General features: G+C 40.8%; 1 protein-coding gene across 3 annotated transcripts in view; it reads left to right on the plus strand.

Moving 5' to 3' along the window:
- Positions 1–20,057, plus strand: part of LOC119430680 (pre-B-cell leukemia transcription factor 1) — a 99,568-nt gene that overhangs the window by 66,712 nt on the left and 12,799 nt on the right. For all 3 annotated transcript variants that reach the window (XM_037698138.1, XM_037698139.1, XM_037698141.1), the window contains exons 3-5: positions 5,886–6,130; positions 9,473–9,663; positions 14,768–14,903. In XM_037698138.1, coding sequence (XP_037554066.1) covers positions 5,886–6,130; positions 9,473–9,663; positions 14,768–14,903 — 572 coding nt within the window. The remainder of the gene's footprint in view (positions 1–5,885; positions 6,131–9,472; positions 9,664–14,767; positions 14,904–20,057) is intronic.

The raw sequence follows: 20,057 nt of genomic DNA on the forward strand, positions 1-20,057 counted from the left end.
ACACACACACACACACACACACACACACACACACACACACACACACATTCAGATAATTGTGTATCCCTTTGAGAGCCCTCAGTGTTTGTCTGCTGGGGCTATGTTGGTTCACCAGCAGTATTAGACAGGAAATGCCCAGCAGACCCAAAGCTAAAAAACATTAAGATGAATCAATTAGGCTGCCATTAGTCAATAAAGTGTTCCTCACTGACTCAAGTAATTATGACCCACAGCAAGGCCCGTTTTATGGAAGCACATTATCCCTTTATTTTTGAATAATTGTATTTGTTTGCAATAATCCCTCTCTTTAATTATGTTCTTTAGATTCAGAGAGGAATAAATAAATCATGGTTTGCTTTCGTTGGTGTAAATTCCTGCTCTGTTCATGTTCTTTTATAAGACCACGCTCGTTAGTCAGTTAAATAAGAACTGAATGCGGGCGCGTCCTTATTAGCCCCCCCCCCCACTCCCAGCAAGTTGAGACCGGATCATCTTATGGGAGGTGGAGGGAAGAGGCAGCTACTTAGCTTGTTCCCAGCTCAGAGGACGCTGTGTAAGTGTGACAATGTGCTGTCAGTGAGGGATGACAGTACACAGCCAACATGGCGTAATGCATTGTTCCTTTCTGGGTCCCTCCTGGCAGATGCTCTCCAAGACAGCTGGATCAGCAACTAGAGAGCGGTGCAGGGATCAGGGGCTGCACATGAGGAGAGGGTATGATGTGTGGCTGATTAGTGAGGATATACATGTGTCAACAAGCCAAGCCTGGGGATCACACCAGAGCTTGTGCTCATCGTCATATTAAGATCTTACCTTGAGCTTATTATGCCTCTTTTTAAAAAAGCAGTATTGCTGGATGGCTTTCCATTTTTCCATGACCTTTTTTGATTTAGTGAGAGGGGAAAAAACGCGGCCAGATAGTTGTTTTTTTTTTTGTCTTCCTCCCAAGACATCTCCTAAGAAATGACCTTCTCTGTAAGAGGCGCTGCTGTAAGACTGATGTTGGACGAGCCTCAAGCCAAGTTAAATAAACACTCCTTGAATGTTAAGCTGGAACTTGGCAGGCATGAAGAGAATTGTTTTTGTAGACACATTTTCTTTTTAATGGACACTCTCAAATTTTACGTCCTTGTAAAGAGTTATAGCCTCAGATTTTTCCTTAAAACATCAACAAACTTCTTCCTGCTTATCTGCAGACTGATTTCCCTGGACTTTTGTGCTTTTAAGTAAGGATGGGTATTTCATGTAGGAATGCCTCACTTGAACTTGATGTAACTCATTAAAAATAAAAAACCCTAAATACAAAGAAGAAACCATTTAAGTTCTATTTGAACCTTGCGCTCTTTGAAATGTCTCAGTCATTGAATAGATGTAAATGAAACTCTCAGAAAGTAACAAATGGAAGACCCTTTTTAACTGGTTTAGTTTTTAGGTCAACCCAGTTCAAGATGGCCACCCAAGCTACCATAACAAGCATAGAACCCAGTCATAATTAAAGATAAGTAGGTAAAAGTGGGTACTGAAGAAGCTGACAGTAACACTTATTATTGAGAGATCTCAGTTCTTTGTTTAAAACTCAAGATGGCCACTAGAGCTAATGTGGCAAGCACAGAAATTGATAGAATTTTAGAGGTACTGAACTAAGATTTGTAATCCTCAGTGTGCCCAGTACACATCCCTGAGTTTTTTTGCTTAACAGATTATTAAACAGGAATTAGTTCAAAATTTAACAATAATTGTAACTATGTTTGGTAAATTAAAGCTCAATAATCAAAACCATCAAACTATTTAATCTGTTTTTACATTTGTCAAACCTGCTAATTTAAAGCTCTCACATCTGTAATGCATTCTTTGTAAGTGTCAGTTCATATTTAAAGAAAAACTTCAGCCAAATGCTACTAAGTAATAAAATAAGTTGCAGACAGACGCCTGCGGGACATCATGTCCTTTCAGTAACTTCTGACACCTCTTGTGTTTTCTCTGATGTCATTTTAAAACACATAACTCGTAGTCCAAACAGTAATATTTGAGTCGTCACTCAGTTAAAACGTCCTCATGGAAGACCTGTTAATGCTAACGCAAAATGGCGATTAGCACTGATGGAAGGGGAAGAAAAAACGTCTAATCTTAAATTTCAGATGAGTCTGTCCCATTAAGTCAAGTTTAACATTATTTGAATCTTGTTGTCACTAGCTGATTATTTGCAGCGTTTGTAATTTTTACAATATAAAAACAGCGGGACTTTTTATAGTACAGTCTTTGAACGTTTGTCCATGAACTTTCTCTTGTCCCACCCATAACTTCTGATCTGCTAAAGATAATTTAACAAAACTCCACACACATGCATCATCACTAGACAAAATGTTGCCTATAGTTTTCACCACAGCTCCAAGGTGAAGGTCATTAATCAAGGTCAAATGTTATACAAGGTCTTTGCTTCTCCAAACCATTACTATAGATTGATGTGTAGCTGTATAATAGTTTGTCGACAGGCGTATAATGTGCTGATCCTCCTGTTTGTTGGACTTTTCTGTTGGATTGGTGTGTGTGTGTTTTGTGATAAAGGATAACATCCCTGTGAACAATTTCTAATTAACACTGTGAAAATAGCAGAAACAGACGCATCATATTTTCAAGTTCTTTTGGGTAGGTGTTGTGCAGAAACAAATCACCCCTGTTAATGATAGCACCATGATGGTTAGCAACTACCATCTTGTGTCAGTAATAGTGGCTCGCTGGTGCAGGTAAAATTAAAAAAAAGTTTTCAAAAAATGTATTTTCTCTTGTATTCTAAGGTCAACGTGTCTTTATTGTCATTCACATCACATGTGGTACATGAGGTGGAACAAAACTATGTACGTTGGGTCCCATTTATATCCAACAAAAATACAAAATGTAAAGAAAAACAGTAATAAGATCTAAGATATGAACTAAGAACTACGCTAAACTAGGAATATACTGAGCACTGCTAGTACAAAACAATGTGCCAAACAACAGCAGCACGAACATGAGTTTGTGTGAGTAGATGAAGACGAATGAACACAGCAACAAGAAATAAATCAGCAGCATGAGATCAGCATCATGGATAGTCAGCAGCACATATCAACAACCAAGTGGCATTACAATGATTTTTTTTTTCACAGTCATTTTCACAGTGATAATCCTGACTAGGGATTCATGAGTCTAACAGCCTCAGGGTAGAAGCTGTTCCTCAGTCTAGTGGTTCTACACTTAATGCTCTTCAACTTTCTGCTTGAGGGGAGCGGGGCAAAAAGTATCTGTGCTGGCTGAGTGGGGTCCTTCGTGATGCATTGCATCTGCTAATTTGACTATTCAAATGTTCAAAAATTACTCTTAAACCCACGTAATGTGGTAGAAACTGAATGCTCACTCAAACATAGGCATAGCCAGGTAAGTGAACATTGTTCATGTAAAGGTTACAGGGTTTTCATAATTACTCAGTCATGTCTGATGGGATCTGAAGCCATCGGATCTCCTGACCATTTCTGATGTCTTTGTAACAGTAAGCTTGTCACTTTTCTTCCTCTTTAAATGTGTTATCCTAGTTTCCTGCTAGAAATGACTTCTAGTAACTCAGCTCGTTTTTCTCCCTGGGAAACTGTGGTGTGCTTTCATTTTAACACCCACTTTAGTCTGGTATTTATGAGGTGATAACTGTAAAAAAGAAGTGCCCCTCCATATTGGTGAGTGTTCAGGAGCAGAGGGAGAAACAGAGCTACCACTGATGGATGTTAACGTAGGCAGACAGGGGGGTTCGGGTTTCTGATGGAGCAGGTTTGATCGGGTCGCGATGTGGCTGTGGTTGTGGCATTGTAGAGGTAAGGCTGGTGTAAAGCTGTCCAGGGTTTTCCTCTTCAAGCCTTCTTACATGACCGGAGCGATGAAAAAGACAGGATGTTTGTACAGCTCTGTCGTCCCAAGAGAACACCCTCTCAATCTACAGCTTGTTGCGCCTATAGCCTGAACCCTGGACACCCTCCACCTTCCAACAGTTGCCATATTTGTATTCCCAGTCCACTTAAGGATGAGAGCAGGGGAGTGAACCCCTTCCTTTTCCCCTGAAAGTACAGCAGGCTTCATTCTCATCCTCTGCTCAGGCCTGCCGACCCGAAGCGCAGTCTGGGGTTAATGCACCAAACACGCCTATTGTCTCCTAATTAATGGGTCTGTCCATTCCCATTTACCGACAATGTGACAAACGACAAGTGGTGCCTTTTTCAATGGCTGCCCACACTCTAAGGGCCCAAAGTCACAGAGTCGGAGTTCATGTTGAGAGCTGTGGCCAAGGTCCAGTTGTGACAGGACTGGCTGGCCAGTTTCCACACTGATCCCGGTTTGGTTCCGAGCGGCACTGTGCTCCACGCAGCTGGGTGTGGAAATGGATGCCTTTCAGATGGTGGATGAAGAGTGTGAGCCGGGGAGGGTTTTCACTTCAGAAAATGGAAGAGACATGGAAATGTCCTAAGGAATGGTGAGGGAGACCTCTAGTGGAAGTCTGGGGTGAGCGCCCGTCAACGGTTTCACGTCTTGTTGCAGAAATGATCTCTGGTTCATACTTCCTGTCAGATCATCCTCTTTATCTTTGTTTATTTCCACAATATCACACTCGATCTGTTCTGTCAGAAAGAAGCTTGTTCCTTGCATAAACCCATAAAAATCAAATTCAATAACTAGTAGCTAAAGAAATGCCTCCCAGCCAGACAACTTTGTCATTGTTGGCGAATAACTTGTACATATCATCCTTAAATATCCTGTATTTTCATGATGAAACCACTTTACATTTTTACATCAAGTGTTCTTCAGCAGATGATAGTTTTCCATCAAGTTCAACGTTTACATCAGTTTTTCCTAAAGCCTGGTCTCTCTTTGTTAGCCAGCGCCTACAACAAATGAATTCATGTTTGGAAAGCAGTAAGCTGGAGATTTCAGAGCAGCTGTTATTTTATTATCCGACTGCCCAAACAGAGCCAGCTGCTTTACTGTGGATTTCCGTGGATCAGTAAATTAGATGAGGGATTTATTATTTGTGCTGCTTCTTGATAAATCATGTGGCAGGAGTGCATGGCTAGATTGGAAATATCCAAAATATCAGCTTATTTTTTCTAAGATTGGACTCTTTTGTAAACAGGACTGTTTAAAAACAGCTGCTGAAGACAAAAGGGAGATAATGTTTTGGCACCTATCTGTATGAGAGTTTGTTTGATCTAGAGTTAGTTAACTTCCTTCCTTAGATAGATAGATTTTGGCTTTTATAATTCATGTGAATGTTTTTGTACAATGTCCTGAGATGACTTCTGTTGTGACTTGGCATTATATAAACTTGAATTGAATTGGACAGAATTTTTTAGACTTTAATAAAGTAATCGTTGGATGTTAGTCTACAAATGATTAACTTTTGGAGTCAACCTCGTTCAAGATGGCAGCCACAACCATGTGACCTCAGGAAATACATAAACAGCTATAATTTAGCCAGTTGTGTATAAGTTGCCCTAGTTGTTGTGTTGTAGTAGCCGAGGTCTCAACACATGAAATTGCACATAAATTCCATTTATGTTTGACCAAAACAGCCACAGATCTGTCATTTCTTATAAATAGTGGATCTGAGTTTAAATCTCTGACATTAAAGGTGGCGTGTGTGCGTTCAAGGAACTTTAGGTCTTAAACAGATTCTGTATTTTGTTGAAGAATTCCTCTTCTTCCTAAAAGAGACAGATTTCTCTGCACTCCTCTCTCCCCCTGCCTGAGTGTCGTTCCTAATGTCTCAGTTCGTTAGCTGTGTTACTGTGGCAGCTCGTTACGTTGCTTCACCTCAGCTGCAGGTGCGACCTTTACAACTGACCTCTGACCTTCTCTCGTCGCTGCAGTGCTGAGCATCCGTGGAGCCCAGGAGGAGGAGCCTCCGGACCCCCAGCTCATGCGATTGGACAACATGCTGCTGGCGGAGGGCGTGTCCGGCCCAGAGAAAGGCGGGGGGTCTGCAGCCGCCGCAGCCGCTGCCGCCGCTTCAGGAGGGGCGGGGGCCGACAACTCTGTGGAGCACTCGGACTACCGGGCCAAGCTGTCCCAGATCAGACAGATCTACCACACAGAGCTGGAGAAGTACGAGCAGGTGAGAGCAGCAACAGGATGTAAACACCTGCTTACAGACTGGAAGAGCATGTGCATGGCTTTTCTGTTCATTTAAAAAAAAAAAACTACAATACAAAGCTGACTGTTTCATTCTTTTTGTAGCAAACTTCTAAAACATTTACTGCTTGGAGGACAGATGTCTCTCTTTTTACAGTCAAGCTGTTTTGAAAGAAACGTTTGCAGTAAGCTACAAAACTTATTCAGCCTGCTGTGGGCTCAATGTTTGCTAATAACTCAGCTAATCCTTTCACGAACATCAGCATCAGGCTCTCTCTGCTACTTTTCAAAGAGCAGAACTTCTTGTGTTAAACCTAGTGCCTCCCTGGGCTGCAATTAGATGATAAAAACATTCATGAGGACGTCTCCTGAATGTCTCAACAGTTTCTCTGGTCCTCAATGTCCTCAAAGTGTCTGGTCACTTAGGTTTCAAACATGTTCAAAACGTTTAGGAGTTTATACTAGTCATATTGTGGGCATCTAAAACTCATCTCAGGAGCTCTAGAGCTGTTTGACTCATGCACATGTGCTCTACTATGACAAAAAAAAAAAGAAAGATCTGAGGCAAATGTCCAGATGTAAAAGTCTCATCAAAGATTTTTAAAAAACAAGACCTTGTTCAAATCTGTCTATTTGTCTGCCATCGCAGAGCAAAGAGTAGGATTATAAATACCCTCCATCTTTCAGTCCGTCTGTCTGAGCATGATAACCCACTTCCACTTCTGGTGGACGCTTGCATCTCCATGTAAGAAAGGTCTCTACTAAAAATTGATGTCCACCACCATATATATACAGTAGTCCCTTGTTTATCATGGGGGTTACATTCCAGACCCTCCCCCACCCCCCACCCCGCAATAAGTGAAAATCCATGAAGTACGGACATTACATTTATTTTAGTTTGTATTTATATTTTAAGGCTTTATAAACCCTTCCCACACTCTTGCAATGTTCTAAACTCTTAAACCTATGTCATTTTAACAACATACGTACAGTACTGTGTATGTAGCTACTAAATTTTACTCACCAGCTCTGCAGAACAACAGCAGCTCGGTTCCGGTCCGAATCAGTTCCGTTTCAGCAGACCTACCCTGCTGGTTCTGGTCGGCTCTCTGGCTCGGGGTAGTCCTGGTGGGCTCCGGAGAGAACGCTGGACCTCTGGGTAGCGCCTCCCCGTTCGGAAGGCCTCGTGGGCCAGCAGGCGGCACTCAGATTCACCGATGAGTCTGGAGGTCTGGTTCTGATCCGGTTCCCCATCGGTTCCATGTGGCTCTCTGCATCCGCTGGGTGCCAAAGTCACTGTATAAGAATAAGGACCAAACTTTTCAGATGGGATCAAAACTTTCTCTCCATTTTAGCAGAAGGCAACGGGGCTTCTGGGTGGGGCACTGTTGGCTTCTGGGAAATGTAGTCGTTTTGAGTGGTGATACAGTGTAGGTTTATTGAGTAAGCCTGCCAGTCAGACAAAACCAATTTGAACCAGTTCTGTGTGTTTTTGCAGTTTGATCATGAAATAAATAATTAAAATGTGTAGTGAACTTGACCTGATGTCAAAACTAAGCCTAAGGTCAAAACCCTTGACCTTAAGAACCTTGTGGGACAGAAACTGTCATTTCATTGATTTGAATCCAGAAATACAGGTTCACCCATCCTGAGACTTTCTTTCTTGAAAATCAAGTGAAAGAACACTCTCTTTTTATTATCATTACTATTTTACAAATGTTGATAACCAAAGTGTTTTAGTTCAAACCATTTTAGATGTTGCAGTGAACTAATCAATTTTATTAACTGTAAAACAGTAACAATGATTTTTTAGTTGCTTATGCAAAGTTAGAATTCATGTTAAGGTCTGTTACAGAGTAATTATGCATTTTCTGATTTCTGTCTTTGAATGAGCAAGTGTGCGTTTTCCAAGGTCAGGAGTCGAAGCAGACATGTGTTGGAACAACTGTCTTGTTTACATCCTCTCAGACGTCAACAGAGAAGTTGGCACCTGTTTCTCCAAACTCGCCAAAACAAAACTCTCTCTGTCTCTGAGAACAGTTTTAATCTGTTCCATAACAATTCTTGCTGTTTTCTGACTTCTAGTAACCTCTTACGTCACAAACCACACCCCTGTCTGGTCGACATTGACCAGTCAGGAACTCTCAAATATACCGGAAATAGAGCCCTTTAAATGCTGGTACTTCCTAGTTCTCTCAGTTCTGAGATGTTCGCAGTTCTGTGAAGTCGTTGTTCTGTGAGTTGCCGTTGGAGTCGGCTGGAGAGTTTGCAGCTCCAGTCGTTTGGGAGAACAGAAGTCCAGCCATGATAAGGCTCTTCCGAGTTTGGATTATAACATCTTCCACCTCTGAGTGGAACTTCTGAAGGACTCCACTCATGTGAAGTCCACTTGCTGAGGTGAGCTTGTGTCGGACGGAATCTCGTCACTACTTCGGACGAGTCACAGCCATCCTATGGAGACGCTGGACAGGTAGCGTTAACTGGAACTCCGTATCTGCTGATTCATCTTCAGAGAGGTAACGAGTCAAGTTTACTACCGAGCGTACCGAGGAAAAATGAAGAATCTGTTTTAATTGATGAATATATCTCAGCATCTGTTCATCTACAAATGCATTCAAATTAAATATATTACTCTGCTCCTTCATGCTCCTGATATTTTGTTTGTTTGTTTGTTTGTTTTATTTTGGATTGTTTTTACCCTGAGAATAGTCCATAATATACAGCCAGTTGTGTTGCTACGGGTATTCAGGTATAAAAAAAATCCAAGCATTGCCTTGAGAGGCGGGGGGGGGGGGGGCGGGCTTCCTCCCATTACGTTAGTATCAGATGCATTCACAGCAACAGCGTCCCTTTTAGATGAATGGGTGTGAGACAGATGAGCAGGCAGATAGACAGGCGCAGACAAAGCCTGACACGGCTAAATCCAGAGAGAGATCCGACAAGAAGAGCCGAAACGAAGAAGATCAGACGGTAAGAGACCGAGCCGGAGCGGAATATGGCAGTAGATTCCTGCCTCGTGTCACACGGGGAGAAATGAAACGCTGCGGCATGTTCGTCTCCCAGGGTTAGCTACACTATGAAAGTGTGTGTCTGCGGAGGGAACAGCTGTCACTGGATCTTCCTCTACATGCTTCAGTCACAGTTTCTGTTAAACACCAAACATATCAGTGCCTCGGCTGAATTTTATTTCCAGTGTGAAGCCGTTTGTGCACTAAAATCTGACGTGGTCTCACTGACAGATCAAGGTCTCCTCTGCAGTTAAAGGGAAGTCTGCTCGCTGACAGATCCATGTGTGTGTGTGTGTGTGTGTGTGTCTCCTCTGCAGGCCTGTAATGAGTTCACCACCCACGTGATGAACCTGCTGCGGGAGCAGTCGCGCACGCGGCCCATTTCGCCCAAAGAGATCGAACGCATGGTGAACATCATCCACCGCAAGTTCAGCTCCATCCAGATGCAGCTCAAGCAGAGCACCTGCGAAGCTGTCATGATTCTGCGTTCCCGCTTCCTCGACGCCAGGTGTGTGTTTCTACTCTTTCCTCCTCACAAATACCTCCACAGGCTGTAAGCCCCACAAACAGCTCATGTAGGAGGCCCTAAAAGCACAGCATAACTGGCTTTTCTGCAAACCACGGCTGCTGGCTGCCATTTGGACCAGCGCACCCAGCCGTGTGGGCCAGTAACAGCATACTGTGTGCTCAACAACACGGTTCCTCTTTCTTAATGTAATCGCTTGTTCTCTTTGATGCATGCTTTGGATTTGCATACATTTCTCTGAGGATAAGTCTCACTCAAAGCCCGGGTTGGAGGCATAACATTTAAATGAGGCATGTACTCCTTTGCAAAGCTCCCTATCTATTCTCTTGCAAATGATTGTGTTGGTGCAGCAGCGAGGGCAAGGAAGAGGAGGAAAGCTTTCGCTGGTTGAGAGGCGCTGCCATGCTCTGATTAATCTAGCGGCTGCCGCGGCTCATGCTGAGCACATTTACATATTCTCATGCAGAATGTCGGAGCGGAAAACAGAGATTTTTGCTAAAATTCTCTCCACCATTCGATACAAAAGAAGAGACGTTACTGGGGGACTGTTTGAGTTTCTGTAAATTTGGCACAGGAAGTTGTGATCTAACAGGTGGGGGAGATGGAGGGTCAAGATTTAATTTTCAGCATCTTCAAAAACTGAAAAACTCAAAAAATTCAGACTACTACAAAAGCTAAGCTGCAAATTTATTCTTTCTGTATCAGCCTCAACATGACTCTGAGTTTGGATTCATTACAGATTAATGTCACAACATGAACATTTTTAAGTTTTTAGTCCATTTTTATTGACCAAGGCAAAGCAATCCAATGTAAGCTTGAACCAATATGATTGTGTGAGTTTTAACTTGTTTTATTTCAGTAAATTTATTCCTGATGCTTACAGTTGAAGTCAGAGATTTACATCCACCAATCAGAAACATGAAGGTCTAAATTATTTATCTGAACCTTTTTTTTCCGAGACTGGAGCATTTATACAACTTCAAAAGTCATTTTAAACAAAAACTGTGTGCACAAATTGAATTTAATTGTGAATTTGATCTAATCTGCAGTCCCTCATGATCACTTATGTGAAGTTAACGAGCCTTAGCCGTGTCTAGTTAAATCTTCAGCACCACATATTTACTTCTCGTTGGTGATTATGATTGACCACAGCTGATAGTTTATCTGAACGATTTGTTTAACAGCACTGATAAATCAGCAGTTCTTAAAAGGTGGGGTAAACAAGTTGTGTAACCACACCTAGTTTATTGCTTTCTTTTTGAAAAATTGTGAGTAAAACTAAAGGTTTAGACATTGCTGTGATTTCAATGGTTCCTAACCACAGTCCTTGAGGAACGCCATCCTGTATTTTAGTTGTTTCCCTGCTCCAATACACCTGATTCAGTGATTTTATTATTTCCTCAAGTTCTGCCAAAGCCTGTTAAGCACACATTCATTCAAATCAGGTGTGTCAAAGCAGGATGGTGTTCCTCAAGGACCAGGGTTGGGACCTCCTGATGTAGATGGTGGCAGACCGCATGCTGTGCAGCAGGGACAGGAGGTCTCTTTAACAGTCAGCCAGCACCTGTCCCAGACAGGTGATAAGGAAGGGAAGAGTTTACCTTTAATCAGGGGCAAACTGTCGGACTGGAAGTGGCCCAAAGATGGAAACGCTGCTCTCACCCTGCATCTGAGCGGGACATTCAGCGTAGAAGCCGACTGATGCCCTGCTTGTTTAGAATATGTTTACATGGGTTTAAATTTTTCAATTATTAGTCTCCATTGTGAATAAAACTTGAGGTTATGAGATTTAAAAAATATTTTCATTTTGTTTTATTTACATTTCACGTCTCAACCTTTACAGATCCAGTGTTGGTTGTTTTCCCTCACTCTTAAAATTGTTCTCATTTTCTTCCCAGAAGCACTTTCTTTACTGATTTCTAATATTTTTTTTTTAACTACTAAATGTCAGTTTTGACCTTTAAAGCTGGTCAAAATGACAGAAATGGTCTTAATGAAAACATTTCTTCATGAAAACAAGTAGATAAGGAGAAGGGTAATCAGTTTTGATACAAACACATGTTTTATCAGCATGAATGTAATTTTTTCTCAAGAGTAAAAATCCAAGATTTTGAACTGTGTCATTAGAACAGGTAATCCCAGTTGTAAATTAAATTGAATGTTTGTGATTGAGCTATTTTAATATTTAGTGTAACAATTTATTTTTTTTGACTTTAGAAATTGTGACTGAAATTATTCAATTAGCTTGAAAAACATATTTTTAAATGTATAAAAATAAAATACAATGTGTCAGCCTCATGGGCAGAAACTGGAAGTTTGATCTTCACGAGAGGAGCCTGATAACTGAAAGCTCTTCCTCCCATTCTACTTTAGAAACTCTAGGAACCACAAGTAAGCCTGCAGTTTGGGAGTGCTCTGCTAGGAAAGTATGGAACAATAAGATCTGTAATATAAGACGGAGCTAGGTAGTATTTGATGTTTTATTTGATCCATGTGAATGGGTACTCTTTCAGGCCTGGATGTGATGCTGCCGTGAAAATAAACAGACTGAAAACACAGGAAGAGAAAGACGAGGAAGTGGAACTTTTCCTTTGTGTCACATTAAACTAACACTGCCATTTGTGTCAGTTCTACTCTGTGGACACATTTAGGTGAAGTATCCAGAAGAACAGCTGGGTAAATTATACACAAGTGTCAGTGTTTTGAAACTGTTAGATGTTGGATGCTGTCCATCATAGTGCACTAAGATTCATAACTGGCTGTGATTATCGTACCCACCACTGCACCCTGTATTCACTTTAACTGGACATCATTAACTTCACGCAGACTCTCTTACTGGTACATTTTCTTCTTTAAATCACTTCTTGGTCTGTTGCCTTCATACATCTTACATGTCTCTGCATGAGTGCAGCTACGGCGTGCGCTCTCAGGACATTATTACCTGCAGTGTTCCCTCAGTGAGGACTGAACTTGTCAAAAAGACCTTCTCCTACTCCGCTCCATGATTGGGGGCAAACAAACATATAGGATTTAAAAATGTTTTTTTTCATTCAACCTTTATTTAGACAGGTTAATCCCATTGAGCCTCGGGGACTCATTTACAAGAGAGACCTGATTTCAACAAAGAATGATGACAACAATGAACAATAGTGGCAACAATAGACAGTTATAAAAGAGGCATACCGATTTTTTTGTTTTTACAAATTAAAATAAGATGGCAAAAAAGGTTGTAAGGCGAATGTAGAAAACTAAAAACAGGAACATGTCTGCGTTGGTCCCTGCCAGGAGTCCAATAGATTCTTAAAGCCACTTAGAGAGGTCAAGGTCGAGAGCTTCAGGTCTTTTTGTAAGATATTCCAGGAAACAGGTTAGGAGGGTGAACTGGAAACACCCTCCGTTCGTCCATGCATGTTGTGTGCATGATAAATTGAAAAGCAAGTGAAGTACTGACTTTTATTTTGTTGTGTGGCTGCATCTAGGTGTAAAAAAGGTCACTACTGAAAATTAAGTTGGAAACATCAAAATCCAAGATACACACCACCATATAAACATGTAAACTGACCACGACTATCATTCAAGGAAACTATGCTTTCTAGTGTTTACATTAGGGGTTGAACGACTACATAATTATTAACATAATAAAACTCGAGTACAACTCGAGTAGTTGATGACGACATAGGATCTCAAGATGAAAAAATAAAAAAAATAATAAAACCGCAAATAAACGTCATTTATTATTTACAAAAAAAAGACCAACAAAACATTGGGAGAGTATATTATGCTCCTACCATTTATCATACTGCAAATAAGTCACAGGAAAAACACAACTATTAGTTATTATTAAGCTGCAAAAGTGAAAGAAATAACGTGCAGCACGTCAAAAACAAAACTAAAAACAGTGGTGCGGTCAATCACCCCGCACCACCGCCTGTAGTGATGCACATTAGGTTTAATTTTAGAGATTAATATGTTTATAGGTTTTTTTTATAGGTTTAGAGCTCAATATTTTTTGCTTTTAGTTTGTGAAACAAGGTCAGAGGAAGCTGGTTCTGGTTCAGTCGATTGGATCCGGTGTTACACCATATTCTGTGACCTGCAACAGTGCATGCAACACCACCCCTATGGTCACAATATACAGTGGTCAGAATATGGTATAACACCGGTTCACCACGAGCTCCAAACAGTCAGGACGTTTATTAATTTTCTGTTTCCTTACGGTAGTTGAACCGGAAGATTCATCTTTAGTGAAATATTTCCAGACTACTGATATATTTCTACCTGTTTGCCAAGACTGGGCCTGCTCCGCTCAGTCCATCTGCTGGGAGGAATCCATTTGGTAGCTTCAACTAGTAGCCCGGTGCAAATCACGTGACACAAAGACGTCACTGTGAATACTCAACATGAAATTTAAAAACTCAATAGATGTCCTAGGAATCGACTTGTCGATTACTCGAGTAGTCTGTTAAAGCCCTAGTTTACATTGCTTAAAAATATAGTTTCCTCAAATGACTGAAGTGGTCAAAGATTATTCCATGGGGGCCAAGGCCACCATTGGCCACCCCCTGGCTCCTCCATTGCACCTGATGGTGGATAAATGTCTCCCTCCCCTCTCCAGGATCTGTCACACTGAGCAAGAAAAATAGATAAATAAAAATAAACTCCCTCTGCTCTTCTCTATAGTGTAGCTCCTGCCCTCCTGAATATCTTTCACCAAAAACATTAAGGTTTACTTCATTCTCTGTTCAGTCCAGTCCAGAAAAACACTCATCTCCAAAACTACAAACATTCACTATTTAAATCCCTCAGCAACGGGGGATCTCGGGTTACTGCTTGATTTTACTCCTTGAACATGTGCTTGACTTTTATCAGTCTCTCAGTTAACATATAGGCTGTAATTCTATTTTATTTGTTAATCATTCAAATTCCTGATTCAATAAGTTCTTGTGACCCAGTTTCTGGTTTTATGTTCAGTGAGTGAATGATCATCAGGGTCACGCCTGTGTTTTTTGGTGACCTTCAAGCTACATAACATACTGTACAACCATGACTGGACTGTACCCATGTTAATGAGATGCTCTCGTTGCAGACGGAAAAGACGAAACTTCAACAAGCAGGCCACAGAGATCCTGAATGAGTATTTCTACTCACACCTCAGTAACCCCTACCCCAGCGAGGAGGCTAAAGAAGAGCTGGCAAAGAAGTGTGCCATCACAGTGGCCCAGGTACCGTACAGAATATGAGCTAATCTAAAGCTGATGGTTTATCACCCTGATACGATCACTTTCACTGGACACACTACTTATACTTAACAACAAAGTTCATGCTTATACTTAGGGGGAAAAGCAGAGCTGCCTGTGGAACAACATCATGAAAAAGGCCCTTCAGTTTTAATTTTAATTTAATTTAATTATTTCTATAGCACTTTACACAACCATGGTGATGGTGACCAAAGTGCTTAACAAAAAATGTTCTAAAGTTTTATGTGTTAGGGCATATTAAAAATGATCTGGTCTAAAGTGGTTCCAGTCAAGTGAACAAAATCACACAACAGATTCCACCGGGTCTTTGTTCATTAAACTAAAACAGAACATGTGGAAAAGCTGAATGAAAAACACCCCTTGATTCAAGGTCCACATGTTTTTTTTTAGGATTTTATCAGACTCTCATGGTTGTAGAATTTTGGCCCACTCTTCTTTCCAATATTACTTCAGTCCATTGTGGTTTGTGAACAGCTTTTTCTGAAAGTTGTTGTAGTTCTGTTACTGCTGTGTCTGGGCTCTTTGTCCTGTTTTTAAGAGACTCCTTCAAATGAGCCTTACTTGATTAGTCCTTTTCTAACTGTCCTGCCATGAACTGTAGATCTGTAAACATTTAGGCTCTGAGATGGAGCTCTTGATTTTCTCCACCCGTCGAAAGATGGACTCTGTACATCCATAAACTTTCTCCTGTCCCGCCCATAACTTCTTGACATGCTCAAGGTAATTTAACAAAAGTTGATATATATTTATATCACCGTTAGACTGCATGTTACATAGTATTTTCATCACTCAAGTTCAAGGTCACAAATCAAGGTCAACGGTTATACTAGGTCCTTGCTTTGTCCGGGTCATTGCTATGGAGTGCTGTATAATAGTTTGTTGATGGGTGTGTAAAGTGCTGTATGCAGTACTTTTGTTAATGTTTTGTCATTTCTCTGAGCATTACACAGTCAGACCTTCAGGGTGAATTTGTTGGGACGTCCTCTTCTGTGAAGCCTGGCAGATGTTCTAAATGTTTTTAACTTCTCTCTGTAGAATGATGAACTCCAAATAGTTTGTAAATGAACTTTGACCCTTTACACATTGATGAGCAGCAACATTTGCCTCTGTAAGGTCATTGCTGATGTACTTCCACCTTGGTGTTGTGTTAATACACACATGTATGCTTCAGAGTAGGCCTGTCGCGATAAACAATAAATCAATTAATCGCATGATAAATGAAAATTATCGACTTCATTTTCATTTATCAGCGTTATCATTTCTTCGTGTGTCTCTCTCTTTCTACTGAAGACACTGGATGATTAAAGGCTCAACTCCGGTGCTCTTCACTGACCCCTCCCTTTCTCTTTTGTTTTAAAAATCTGTACAAAATTGTGTTTTTGGATCGTTAAAAGCAGCTAAGCTGAGAAGCTAAGTTACGAGCTAAGCTAACAGGCCGACCTTGGGGAAAAAAAACCTCCGTCTTGTCAAAACTCCAAAATTCACGATTGAAACCCATGCCTTCGTGTAAAAGGTTGTTTTTCTCTGCATAAAGAAGCTGAGAACTTGTTTACTGATTTTTTTTAATTAAAAGCTTTTTGTGAAAAATACTATGTTAAAGAGCTCCAACCACACTGAGCGTCCGCCATTTTGAGAACCGAAAAAAGGAAGGAGAGACAGCCCATGTCACGTCAAGGGGCCTCCCTCCCATTTTTCTTAAAGAGACACGCTGCTCACTCCCTCACTATCCATCCTTCAATTCAAACAGTCTTATACTGCCGAATATACTGTCTTATACTGGTCGAAAAAAGGTACTACACGCAAAACAAATTAACAAACATTTCTTCTTAAATTTGACAATTACTAATTATTGTCAAATTTCAAACAATATTATCGTTTATCGCAATAATTTCTGAGACAATTAATTGCCCAGCAAAATTTGTTATCATGACAGGCCCATCAGAGCACAAGACTCCAGTTTTTATCAATACGTTTGATCAGCAGCTCCCAGCAACAAGTATGGACTTCATTTTTCACACAGCTGTTCCATTTTGGCTTTATTTTTGTTCGACAAGCTGGAGTTTGTTGTGTTTTTGTACACTTTAGCTGAGTTTAGGATCATTTGAAAACTTAGGATTGTTTTTCTGTTTTGATGTGTAAACCCCAGAATAATAAGGGGGGATGTTATTTTTCCTCTGACTGTAAATCTGTGGCACACTGCCATTTAAGGATTCTATGGATAAAACCTTGAATACTGCTAACTTGTGACATTCTTTGTGTTTCTAATCAAAGTAACTGATGGACTGATCATTACTTTGAGATTAAATCTGTCAGCTCCTGCCTTTGACAGCTGCAGTCAGTTGTCTTACTATCGATCTTACAGCTAAACTTATTTCAAACGTTTGTGCAACAGTTGTTCACGTGCAATATTCAAGAACAAATAGAAACCTACTTTTTAATGCTGCACTCTTGCAAATGCAGTGGTGTTCATCTTGTGAGAACTGATAACAAAGTAAAGTGGTAAACAGTCATTTGTGTTGTGAATCTATCATGTGGGATGGATCGGTGTCATTAGTTTGTCCCGCGGGATGCGAGGGTGCAGCTGGACCTGACTGTCGAAGCTCTTCAGAAGCTCAATGATTTGCGCTTGGCTATAATAAAGGAGAATGTTTACCTACATGGAACCTTTACAGGATTGATTTGGTTTCCATTTTAATGTTGTTTATCATTAGAGCTGGGTGTACCTCCCCCAGCTTCATCTGGGAGGCCATTAGCTGTAATGGGTGTTAGCAGAAGTTGACTGATCGCTGCTTGCTTGAGTTCTGATGATAGCTCCACTCGTGGTGACAAAATGAGACTGTTATTGACAATCATTGCATTCTGCCACTAGTGTGGATTCACAGCACCGTCTCTAACAGCCCCAGCTTCTAACAGAACCGCTCTGCATCGCTTCCCATCTGAGCAAACAAAAGCACTAAAGCCAATATCCCACTACGCTGCGGCGAAGTGCCAACAGCATTCTCGAAGGCGTCTGAAAACATTTGCACAGGTTCAAAATCTACTTGTATTAAGTGCAGAGTAATTTTTGAACATTTTCTAAAGTACATTGCAAAATAAAATTTCAATTATAATAGTTGCAGAGTTGCATTTTGATTTCCGTAACTCAAGCTTTATTTTGATACGACGGACATGTTATGGTACAGTACAAGAAGCCTTTTCTTGTCCCACCCATAACTTGATCTGCTTAAGATCATTTGATAAAACTTAATGCACATCTGCATCATCACGAGAAGAGTGTCACTTACACTTTTCATCACCCCCCAGTGCTAAGGTCAAGGTCACAAATCAAGGTCAAAGTTAAATCAAGATCTTGGCTGTGTAATAGTTTGTCAATTTATTTATACATTTTATTTATTTGACGGCGCCTTTCAAAACACTCAAGGTCACCGAACAAGAAATACAAGATAAAAACAATAAAACAATATCAATAAAATCAAATGCTAATAATGACAAAATACATAATGACATTAAACAGAATAAGCAAGTTTGAAAAAGTGAGTTTTAAGGTTAGATTTAAATGAGGGCAGAGAGTCAGAATTACGGATGTTCTGTGGAAGGGAGTTCCAGAGACGAGTGGCTTTGTGGGAGAAGGCTCTGGATCCCATGGTTGTTAAGCGGGCAGGAGGTGTAACAAACGAGATGGATAGGGAGAAGCGAAGACTTTGGGCAGGTGTGTAATAAAGAAATGTAATGAAAGAAGATCAGTGAGGTACAGAGGTGCCAAGTTATGTAGAGCTTTGAAAGAGAGGAGGAGAGTTTTAAAGTTGATGCGATATTTTATGGGTAACCAGTGAAGATCTTTAAGCATAGGGGTGATGTGTTCCTTCAACGTAGTTCTAGTGATTATCCTGGAAGCTGTGTTTTGAACAAGCTGAAGTTTATGGATGATTTTGAGAGGAAGATCTGAGAGGAGGGAGTTACAGTAGTCTAGTCGAGAGGTGACTAGAGCATTGATAAGGATATCTGTGCTGGTGGGGGTAAGAAATGAACGAAGACGGTTGATGTTTCGAAGATGAAAATATGCAGACGAGTAATATTATTGACATGAGATTCAAAAGATAATGTGCTATCAAGGATGATACCCAGATTCTTAGCTGTAGGGGATGGAGAAACTGTGGAATCATCAACTTTAATTGTGAAACCATTACATTTGGATAAGGTAGACTTGGTGCCAGCAAGGAGGAATTCTGTTTTATTTGAGTTCAGTTTAAGAAAGTTCTGATTAAACCATAATTTGATTTCACGGGGGCAGTCTGAAAGGAAGGATGGTGGAAGGGTGGTGTTGGGCTTGGTGGAGCGGTAGAGCTGGGTGTCATCCGTATAGCAGTGAAAATTAATACCAATTTTTTTTTAAGATAAGGCCAAGTGGGAGAAGATAAATGATAAACAGGAGAGGACCAAGAACAGAACCCTGCAGTACACCTGAAGTAACTGAAGTAACCTAACCCTGACCGAGTCACACTGGCACAAGCTGAGAGCTTGACACCACTCGAGGCTTACCTCCCCACCTCGCTGGACAAGCGTTAAAACTAATAAGTGTGTGTTTGAAAATGAGATATCTGTCTCAAAGCTCAAGCAGCCACATGACTAGTTGATGATGACAATGATTGCTTTACAGGTTATGGTGAAAGAGTGGAGTTTTACAGATTTCAGAACTGAGTGCAAAATAACTAACACAACCAAACTGTCCTAATTTGATCCATCTACGCACAAAATGCACCTATGCACAAAAATAAAAAGAACCAAAAGACAACTTCTTACCTTCTTAGGGGCGGCCGTGGCTGAGTGGTTAGAGCAGTCGTCCTCAGTGCAAGAGTCGGGGGTTCTAATCCACCAGCAGTCACATGCCAAAGTGTCCCTGGGCAAGATGGATGTGCTCATTGCCTCCAATGTGTGTCCCATCGGTGTATGAATGGGTAAATGAGGACACAGATGGTGTTGTAAAGCACTTTGAGTGTCTTGTGCTATATAAGTACAGTCCATTTACCATTCCAAAACTAAGAAAAACAGGAGAAATGCATTTTAAAAGAAACGGCTAACTGCAAACTTGGCTGATATGGCACAGCTGGTTGGGATGGG

Source organism: Nematolebias whitei, chromosome 3 (genome assembly GCF_014905685.2).
Source record: "Nematolebias whitei isolate Nwh7 chromosome 3, NemWhi1, whole genome shotgun sequence".
Lineage (NCBI taxonomy): Eukaryota > Metazoa > Chordata > Actinopteri > Cyprinodontiformes > Rivulidae > Nematolebias > Nematolebias whitei.